This window comes from Emydura macquarii, unplaced genomic scaffold, assembly GCF_026122565.2.
Source record: "Emydura macquarii macquarii isolate MOO-44397 ecotype Brisbane River unplaced genomic scaffold, CSIRO-AGI_Emac_v2 contig_249, whole genome shotgun sequence".
Classification (NCBI taxonomy): Eukaryota; Metazoa; Chordata; order Testudines; family Chelidae; genus Emydura; species Emydura macquarii.
Window position 1 is genome coordinate 99,406 of NW_027130386.1, and position 10,443 is coordinate 109,848.

Genomic DNA, 10,443 nt, shown 5'->3' on the forward strand with positions numbered 1-10,443 from the left:
CCCTCGCATGAGGAGAGGATGCGGGTCCTGTGAGGATAAAGAGAAGCTTTTAGGATGGTTGACATGCCTGGTTCCAGTCAATACTGGCCGGGCAAATCATTCAGCTTGTTTTGGAGGGATTCTTTGGGGCACAATATATCACTCAGAGTATTTGGTAAGTGAAAGTTAATAGAGCCCGATTCTCATCGAATTTACACCTGTAAATTTGGGGTGATGCTATTTTAGTCAAAGTTTCTGAAGTCAGAACCTGGCCCTTAGAATTCTTCCTGTGTAGTACAAAGACGCAGTACAAAGAGGTGTAATTTGGGCTCTCGGGAATAGAGAAAATAAAAAAAAAACCATATAATGAGACAATGAAGCACATTTATAAACAGCATCAGTGCAGGACAGATAAATGCAATGACCGTATTCACCATGAACTCACAAGGTCACAATTATGAAATCACAGAGCGCTGAAGAAGGCTGTCGAACTCACAGCCACAAGATATCAATGGGACGAAGAGTTTAGTAGGATTCAAAGAGGGACTGGAGGTTGATATGGGGAACCAGAAAATCCAATTACAGTAGTGAGGGGTTTTTCAAATAGCTTGAGAGGGTCATAAACCTTCCTGATTTACACCATAAAATATGTCTGTGTCAGTAGAAATTTTCCCCTGGGCGCAGGTTATCTCACAGCTGGCTATTATACAGCTTCTTCTATCTTCCTCTGAAACTTCTATTCCTAGCCATAGGAAAAGGGGCTAAATGCACTACAGGTCTGATCCTATCTGGCATTTCCTATCGGTGGTTTATGTGAGAATATAGGAACGGCCACACAGGGTCAGACCAATGGCCCATGAAGACCAGTATCCTGTCTTCCACAGGGCCAATGCCAGATGCTTCAGAGGGAATCAACAGAACAGGTAATCCTCATATGTAAATGCAACAGTATGTTTTTGTTGATCTTCCTTGACCTTTTGGAAGACTCTAGACATGCACTGAGAGCAGAATGATGTCTCCTTCAATGTTATCTAGTCTCCTGTTACTTTTCCTTTCAGGAAGTAAAGTTCAAAACTCCTTGGACCCACGCAGTATATTATGCCATCTGTCAATGACACCAAATTCCAAACTGCAGTGTTCATTCTCACTGGAATACGTGGGCTGGAAGACGTCCATGTCTGGATTTCCATCCCCTTCTGCTTAATGTACATTATTTCAATATTAGGAAATTCAGTCATTCTGTTCATTATAAAAACAGATCGATCCCTCCATGAACCCATGTACATTTTCCTTTCCATGCTGGCCTTTACAGACCTTGTCTTATCGTTATCCACCATGCCAACGACACTGGGCATATACTGGTTTCAATCTAGGGAGATCAGCCACGATGCCTGTTTTGCCCAGCTGTTCTTCATCCACGCGATTACGTTAACTCAATCTGCTGTGCTCTTGTGCATGGCATTTGACCGCTTTGTGGCGATCTGTAACCCTCTGAGATATACGTCCATCTTAACCCTACCGAGAATAGCTAAGTTGGGACTGGTGTGTCTGCTAAAAGGGGTTGTCCTAATATTACCACTCCCCACTCTCCTGAAACAGCATCAATACTGTAAGGACAAGATCCTCTCCCAGTCCTACTGCCTTCACCAGGACGTCATGACAAAGGCTTGTTCAGATATCAGCGTCAACATCATCTATGGGTTCTTTTTAACAGTCTCTTCACGGGGGTTGGACTTGCTGCTCATCCTCGTATCCTATGTGATGATCCTCAAAACAGTGCTAAGCATCGCATCCCACGCAGAACGCCTCAAGGCCCTGAATACCTGTGTCTCCCACGTCTGTGTCGTCCTTCTCTTCTACATACCACATATTGCCTTAGCTGTGATATATAGATTCGTGAAGAACCCTTCTCCGATAATTCAGATTGTCGTGGGCAACGTCTATATGCTGGTCCCACCCGTGATGAACCCAATTGTGTACAGCGTGAAAATACAAGCAATTCGTGTGAGAATAATCAGGGTATTCGTCAAGTGAAGGGTCAGTTCATCACCCAGCTCCAGAAAATCAAACTCCTGTAACTGGCTTCTTACTATCCCCAGTCTCCACTGTGCAGGAGGAAGCTCTGGGACAGTGACAGCTTGGAGGTTGGTCCTGTGGTTTGGGCACTGCTCTGCTGGTCCAGGTCCCAGGTCACACAGGGAGTCTGTGCCAGAGTTTGGAATTTTTTGTGTGTTGCCTTAATCCTGGTGCCCTGCCTTACCCACAAGACCCTCCTTCCTTTTCCCAGCCACAGGATAGGAGCACAGGGTCACAACCTAGAATTTAAAATGATGAAAACTCTTCTCCTTTTTGTGCTTGTGTTGCACACAGCTGTGCGTTTTTCTAGTTCAGCCAGAAGATTGGGCTTTATGTTGCAATTGCTGGTCGAGTTTCTAGGGTCTGTGCGATACAGATGGTGAGACTAGTTAATCACTGGTCTCTTCTGGCCTTTAAAATCTAGGAATAGTTACACCTCAAATGGCATTTATTTCCATTGTCTGATGAGAGTTTACAAGCATCTTCCAGTAACTGGAACAACTCTTAAGCAATTTCTCCCCTGTATTTTAAGTCCATTTAGTCCTTTCTGAAGAAAGAACCAGTTTCACACCAAAGTCAGGTGAAATTTTCCAGACAGATTGTTCATTTGATGGAAAATGCAGGTTCAGCTGACTCAAAATGATTAGCAAATTTGATAAAATAGTTTTGGCCATTCACAAACATGTTCAGAGGTGAGGGAGAAGGTGGTGGGGCTGTCTCTCGCCACCCAGTATAATCTTTAGGTCAGTGATTAGAGTACTCATGTGGGTTGTGGGAAAGACAAGATTAAAATTCCTCCCCGCCCCTCCCCCCGACCAAATCTGAAATGGATTCACTAGTAATTCAGAAAAATTTAAGATTTGGTTCAACCTAAACCAATTTTTTTTTCAATTTTTCAGAATTGCCACCGGACCAAACAATCAGGTTGGGGTGGGGCTGGGAGGCCTTTCAGGGAATATAGGCACCCCATAAATTGTTTTTGCCCCCCCAATAGCCACCTGGTACAAAGGGTGGCATGCGTCACCATCCAGCCATCCAGCTCTGAATGTTGATGATATGCAGGGTTGTCCATATGGAATATGGCTCACTACGTGAAGGGAGCTTCCCGTACAGTGACCCCTGTCCCAGCAGGCTGGGAGGATGGGGGCAGGAATCATGGGTGGAGCTTTGTGCATCCAGGGGAGATTCCCGGAAGTGGATCTGACCTGGCTCCAGGAGCAGCCCCGTGCAGGGAAAGAGGAAGTGCTGCCCCTCCCTAGCCCAGCCAAGACTAGCAGTTAGCGTCTGGCACTAGGGGGCTTCAGGGGTCTTGGGTTGGTTGTGTGTGTATCTGTGAGGAGGGAGGGTTGTATGTATAGCGCAGTGTGAAATACCCCAGGGTACAATCTGGACTCTTTGAATGGCTGTGCCCCATTCATTTTCCAGCTCAGTGTGGCTTTTGCACTGCTTTGCAGATGAACAACACAACCCGCCATGCTATGGTCACTCATAGCCCTCAGCATGCAACGTTGTGTGAATGATCTCCCAGCCCCTCATGAACTACACACAAGGCAACACCTGCCACATCCCTCAGCCCAGCCTTGCACCTCAGAAATATGCATCTTGTATTGTCTAGTCTGTTCATTGTACAAAGCAAGCTCATGTAAATCTGTTTGTCCAGTAAAGGATAATAATGATGCACCAGCTTTGCTGTTTCAACCAGAGTTTCCGATACACTTTGACCCAAACACAGTGGTTAGGATAAAGCAGTGAAAAAAGTTTATTAACTACAGCAAAAAGGATTTAAAGTGATCACAAGTCATGAGAAATAAATGTCAAAATTGATTGCGAAAGAAATAAAAAATAAACATGCTGTCTTATTCCTAAACTTTACCAAGTGAAGTAAGATTTGAAGCAAACAGTTTTTCTCATCCTATTGGATACTGCAGGCAGTTCACAGTTCTTGGTACAAAGGATGGATTTTCGTCCCAGCCTGGGACCAATCTCCCCAGTTCAAAGTCTTTCAAGCAATCTTGGTTCAGTAGAGATATTGGAGGAGAGAGGTAATTAAAAATCCATTGTTTCTCATTTTGCGCCCTCCTCCTCTCTTTGAGTAACACCTCCTGCCCCTGCTGTGTGTAAGCAAAGCAGTCTCCCGTGCATGCACATGAGATTCAAAGTGGAATTTGGGCCTGACTCTGATCTCCTTTACACCAGTGTAAGTCAAGTGTAATGCTATGGAATGAAGCAGTGACTCTGGATTTGCACTGGTGTCACCGACAGCAGAATTTGGTCCGTTGAGTTCAGTTGGGTTATTTCCCGACTTTCACTCGTGTGAGTGTATAAGACCCAATGGGCTAAATCTACCCCTCCTGTGACACCATTGAAGGCAATGGGAGCTCTGTGTGTAGAGATCCCAAGCTCTTTGGGTAAGGATTGTGTTTTTGCTTTGTGTTTGTGCGGTGACTCACACAATGGGGTCCCGGTCCACGAGCATAGCTAGCTGGTGCTACAGCAGTACATATAATGATACCTAATAATTAGTCAAGGATCAAGCCCCTCTCCATGTCTTTCATTAGCTGCTCTGAAGTAATCTTTACAGCTGTTGAGATTACATTCAAAATTGCTTTGGGAAAAACAACTGCCTTCATATTTATAGCAAAATTTTCAATAAATCATGTTTAATGTCCTAGCAACAACAGCAAGGAAATGAGAATGGAACACTGATTCTGCAATTTTCTTGAATTCTGCAGTTCTTGATTCTGCGATTTTCTTGAGACAGCAAAGGTGGAAGTTGATCTATCTCCGCTCCAGCGTGGAGTATTTGCCCCAGATCTCACAACTGTAAAGGAGGATACTGAGAACACAAGTCTGATAAGCGGATACCTTTGTATTCAGGGTTAGCAGATTGTTGTTCCAGACACGCGAGGTAAAGCTTGACAAAGGTGATGGAGGCTTTGCTGAGGCTCACATCAAGTTCTGTATCCAGGCTAATTGAATTGTTTAACGTTGAGCCGAGATAGCAGAAGTGATCCAGACCTTCATTACTGACATAGACTTTAGGTGGCACGTTAGTGTTACGTGACATGACAACTGTTTTCTTAATACCGATTACCATGCCCAACTTGATTCATGCATCAGAGAACTGCCCCCAGTCACACCTATGCATTCAGATGGACATCAGTGGTGTAACGGAGGACTTTGCAGCTGTACATCAGGACAGAATGGGACCCATTGGTTGATTCCAAAGAGGAAATACACTTCTCTTCCAACCCTAATCTTCTATGATTCTATGATTTTCCCTACTGAATGTGCGATTGTTTTCGGTATTGTTTGACCAGGCAGGATTTACCCCAATGTCTGTGAAGTAGGAAAGACCACACTGATCATTGTGAAATCGAAAGGTAAATAAATACACAAATAAACCAATGTGTTCAGTGGGTGTTATGACAGATCAAGAATTTGCCAAAAGATCACCTGCAGCAGTACTGAAGGACGACAGTTTTGATCTAAATTAAGGGTTTCTGTCCATATAAAAACGATACTGCTTTAACGACACTGGTATGGCTAGAGCAGTGCAACCCTCCCACTTCATCGTGGACACACCAAACCCTCTGCTGGCAAATGTTGACATTTTTAACGGCAACAGTGATATGTATGGTAGAGGAGAGAGCAAATGCAGATAAGAGAGAGAGTCTGTCTGCCTCGGAGAGATCCCAAAGCTGATTGCTTTCTACCCCGTGATGGAAAATCAAATGGCAAAAGAGAAAACTGCAAATATAAGCAAGCACTGTAGGTCATTTCACTTTCTAAAGGAAGCAGAGAGGCAACTAGTACTCAGACATAGCCAAGAGATGGGTATTGTTCAGTGTGCCCTGCACAAACTGCACTAAAAATGAGGTAGCAGCACGGTTAGGTGCTTAATGTCCCAAAGTTAGCCCAAAACTCTACAACTATCTGCAGGATATAAACAGCAGAGGGATATGCACATGGGCTTGACTAGAAAGTCTGGGGATGAACTTCAGTGAGGCAAAATTAGGACTCGATATCACACCAACTTCATGAGCTACATGAACTTTGTTCTATTAATGAAAGAAAGAATCTCCCAAAGGAAGGGCAGAAAGCTCAGCTCTGTTAAATGCAGGCTGTGCAAACTCACTTGGGCTCAATCCTGCATTCACAGAGACAGGGACTGGGCAGTCTGATAGTGTTTTCCATTACTAATTTCTTTGACTCAGGGCCAGATTCCCAGCTGAAGTAAATCTGTGTGGCTCTACTGAAGTCCATAGAGTGATGCAAATTTATACCACTCGAGGATTTGGTTCTTCATGCTGATTTAAAGAAATAACTACCAAACAGATCTGGGTGCTGGGGGCATCTATTAATAGATGTAAACTTGGAAGAGCTTCCCAACCCACTGTCTCCTCAATCTCTGCAGATAGCAATTCTTAATTCTCTCCATGGCAAGCTGGTTGCTAACCGTCTGTTAATTTCTGGACAGTCAGCAAACTTTTTTACAATTTTAACACTGACCATAAACCCATAAATAAATGAAAATATCTGTGAAATTGGGTAGAAATAAAACATACTGTATTTTGACATTTATTGTCATCATTCAGAATCACTTCTTGTATCATAAAACTACACTGACCATGACTTTATCAATTTCCTGTTTTCTATTATTGCACATGCCTAAAGAACCTGATCGATCAATTGACTGCAGTGAAAACAACTGAATAATTCCTAATCCCTCTGTACGGAATATTGTGAGCACAAAGTTTTATTTGTAATAACACCATAGATAATGTGGTAGTGAAAATGATCGTAAAGTGAGTACACACTTTTGTGACATATTGTATTGTTTATGGTATTTTTAGTGATGTCAGTCAAAAAAATCAACTTCAGATCTTCATTTTGCAAGGCTGGCAACCCTGGTCTGGTCTGCATTAATAGGAACATTGCCAGCAGATCGAGGAAAGTTATTGTTCCCCTCTATTCAGCACTGGTGAGGCCACGTTTGGGGTATTCTGTCCAGATTTGGGCCCCCACCTATAGAAAGTTTGTCACAAAGACAGTTTGAGCGTGTAGCTGAAGGCTAAATGGCAGTTAGAATGTGCTGACCGATAAGCATGGTCAGCAAGGCATGGGCAAGTTTTCTCTGACGCTAAATAAGATAAATAACCTGCCCGACTGTCTCTTTCTTTTGACTAAAGTAGTATTTTTCCATTTGAACAATGAGCTATGCGCATGCCTTCCTTTGTAACCAAATACGGAAAGTTCCCTCTATACGTGACACTATTTGTGCAAACTCACCGTTATTTCTTCTTTTTAAGCATGCTTAATTCATTTTGCTGTATAACAATGACTTGGTAATAAGTCTGTATAAAAACTCTCACACGACGCAGATCGGGGGCGCAGTTCAGCTGAAGCTGTTGCCCTAGGTAATTACCTTGTAATAAAGGTTTTTTCCTTGCCCACTCAAACAGAAGTGAAGACTGTGTTTTCTTCTACAATTCTTGGTGCCATGACTCAGATCGCTGCACCTAGCCTGGGTGCACCAAGGTCCCTGTTTGCTTCAGAGTCTACCCAGTCAGGGTAATGAGAATGAGAGTACAATTGCGGGCGGCCTTCAAATTGTCCCGTAACCGGGGCAGTTTGCCGCTGGTGGTTCTGTGAACCCCAAAAGATTTGGGTGATAATTCTATGTACTCTCCTCCTCTAACTCATGACCTGACTCTTTACCCTACACTTATTACTGGCAAACCCAGGATAGGGCTCACGTGATCATAAGAACTGGACTCAGATAGAGTGTGCAGAGCAAGGACAGAGATCGGTGGCTGTTCCGACTCCGGATTCCAACGGCGCCACAACTAGGTAAGGGGCCTTTTGAAATCCCTAAGAGTTGGTCTCCGAGTCCATTGGCAGTGTCGTGCATCTCCCTTCCCACACAGCCACCTCTAACCAGACTTGACAGTGGGCAAATGGCCAGATCCTAGGAAAAGGAAACTGAGTAGGTCAACTCTGGTTTATGGTTTTATATTGTTTGAAGGGGTGTTGATTATTGTATTCAATATGGGTATGGGACAAAGTAAAGGGGTTCTGCCAAAAGAGTCCCCCACTTTTTATGTGTATGTGAATTATGGTCCAATGGAACTCTCTCACCCATGATAATCCGGTCAAGCAATTCCCAAAGAAAGGCTCTTTTTCCCATGACACAATTCTCCACTTAAGAGGAGCCTTGGAGTCAAAGGGAGCCAGGATTAAACAGCCGGAGTGGCAGGCATATTTTGCATGGTAAGAGGAGTCTTCTAACAGGAGGGAAAAGTCTAAGGTTAAAAGCTTGCAGAATACTATTGGAAAGCTGCAAAAGCAACTGGACCAGATTAAGGAGAGGCTGAGGCCAAAGTGAAATCTTGCGTTCCACTTTACCCTCAACTTCCAGCTAAACTGGAGGACAAGGTAGATGACCAGGATCAGATGGATTATGCAGTCTGCACTCACTTTAAAGCCCTTGAATCTTCCCCACTTCCAGAAAATACATCAGCCCAAGTGGCAGAGTTGATTGGTTTCACTCACGCTTGCCAGTTGGCCTGTAATAAAACTGCAATAATTTATACCGACTCCCGCTACACCTATGGTGTTGCACATGACTTTGCAGTCCTATGGAAACAGTCGGGGTTTCTTACTTCCAATGGGGAGGGGGTACATTAAAGGATCTCCCAGATCTAAAGCCCAAACACCCAAACTTGATAATTTTGAAATAAATAAATCAAATAGTTACAACATATATGTTACATCCTAGGGATCCCATATCCTGACTCTTAAAGGAACATCAAAACAACAATTGGGCCTCTGCTAAGTTTAAATCAGAAGTTGATAAGACCCATGCTTGCACTTTGGTTTTTATTGCAAATATTGTGGTTGGTGGGTCAAGTTTCACAATACGCCACCTGAAGTATGCAGCTCATTAAAAACACTGGCTGATAAATACAGTAAAAGAATGAAGGATTTACTATCACAAACCTATCTTGGCAGTGAAACGTTCAAGCTATGGCAGCAAAGAATGAGATAATAAAGCTAAAATATGTTTAATTGAATGCAAAAGTAAGTCATTTTAAAGAAAAAAGTTAAAAGTAGCTTTTGTACGAATTAATACTACAAAAGTTAAGGACAATTGAACAGTTAAAAGTTATGAAATTGTTGAAGGGTGATAGTTATGAAAATGGTATAAAAGTAATAGTGTTAAAATATTTTGGTTTAATAATATTTAATAAAGTAAATATATGTATAATTTGATACAGTCACATTGTGTGGAAACCTAATGGTTAAACAAATTACACAAAGGGGTCAGGCAGTGGCTACTACCATGTTTTTGTCCCCAGGAGCCTTTTCAGCTATTCTGAAGGAAAATGGGCCCTTTTCCTGAGGGAATTATCTGTAAACAATTAATTGTAAATGACTGCTGCAGCCAGCAGGCAAAGGAACAATCTAATTTAAATAATTTGATTACTAAACAATTGATCAAATTTACAAAAGGAAATAAGAGGTTTCCATTGGAACTTAACTGCCTCCAAATCCCTGCTGTATATGATCATGCACTAGGACACCCACAATTTATTTGAAAGGTCCATATTGGCTTGCTGGGTTCCGAATTAAGCAATGTGACTATGGAACCACAGCCAGGCCAGGGGAATATTGGGTATGCGGGAATAAGGCATATAAGCATTGGCCAGTGTAATGGAATGGGGTTTGTTATCCCGCCTATCTGCGGCCTGCCATCTGTCATACCACTCACAGCCTCCACACTCTCCTTCCAACATGGGCCAAAAGAGCCATCACTGAAACCCAACCATATTAGGGGTATTGCCCTTCTTCAATATGGGGTACGACTGGCCCTCCAAGAAATAAGAAGGGTGTCTTCAGTCCTAGGAGAGGTAGTAAACAATACCGTCATTTCTATTGCCTCTCTCACTGAGGAGGTAAGTGCTATAAGGCAGATGACCCTTCAAAACCGCATAGCCCTTGATCTCATTCTGGCTGAGAAAGGAGAAGCTTGTGGAATTATTGGTCAGGAGTACTGCACTTACATCCCAGATAATGACGAGGGTATTTCTAAAGCATTGAAAAAAAATACAAGAAGCTACCAAGAAATTACACCAGTCAGATGTTTGGGACCTCTGGAGCTGGTTTAGTTCCCAAGTTGGAAACTTAGGTTCCACCATTATCCAAGGTCTGTTGTTTCTCCTTGGCATAATTGTGTGTATTTATGTCTTTATGCTTATCAAGCTTTGCTGTACCTGTGCCACGTGTCAAATGACTACCCAGGCTCAAATTGCAGAACGCAGAACTATTCAGCTAATGTATGCAAAGATTTTAAAGGAAACAAATAGAAGAATATGAAGAGGTGCA

The 10,443-nt window shown here is 42.9% G+C and overlaps 1 protein-coding gene across 1 annotated transcript; it reads left to right on the top strand.

The window, feature by feature from the left end:
• Nucleotides 1-1,077: 1,077 nt before the first annotated feature.
• LOC137153550 (olfactory receptor 51G2-like) lies at nucleotides 1,078-2,013 on the top strand. Its single transcript, XM_067549029.1, has one exon. The coding sequence runs from the start codon at nucleotides 1,078-1,080 to the stop codon at nucleotides 2,011-2,013; it is 936 nt and encodes a 311-aa protein (XP_067405130.1).
• Nucleotides 2,014-10,443: the final 8,430 nt, after the last annotated feature.

What these genes read in the sequence shown, in the direction of transcription:
- LOC137153550 (XM_067549029.1), top strand. Translation starts at nt 1,078, where the DNA reads ATGCCATCTGTCAATGACACCAAATTCCAAACTGCAGTGTTCATTCTC.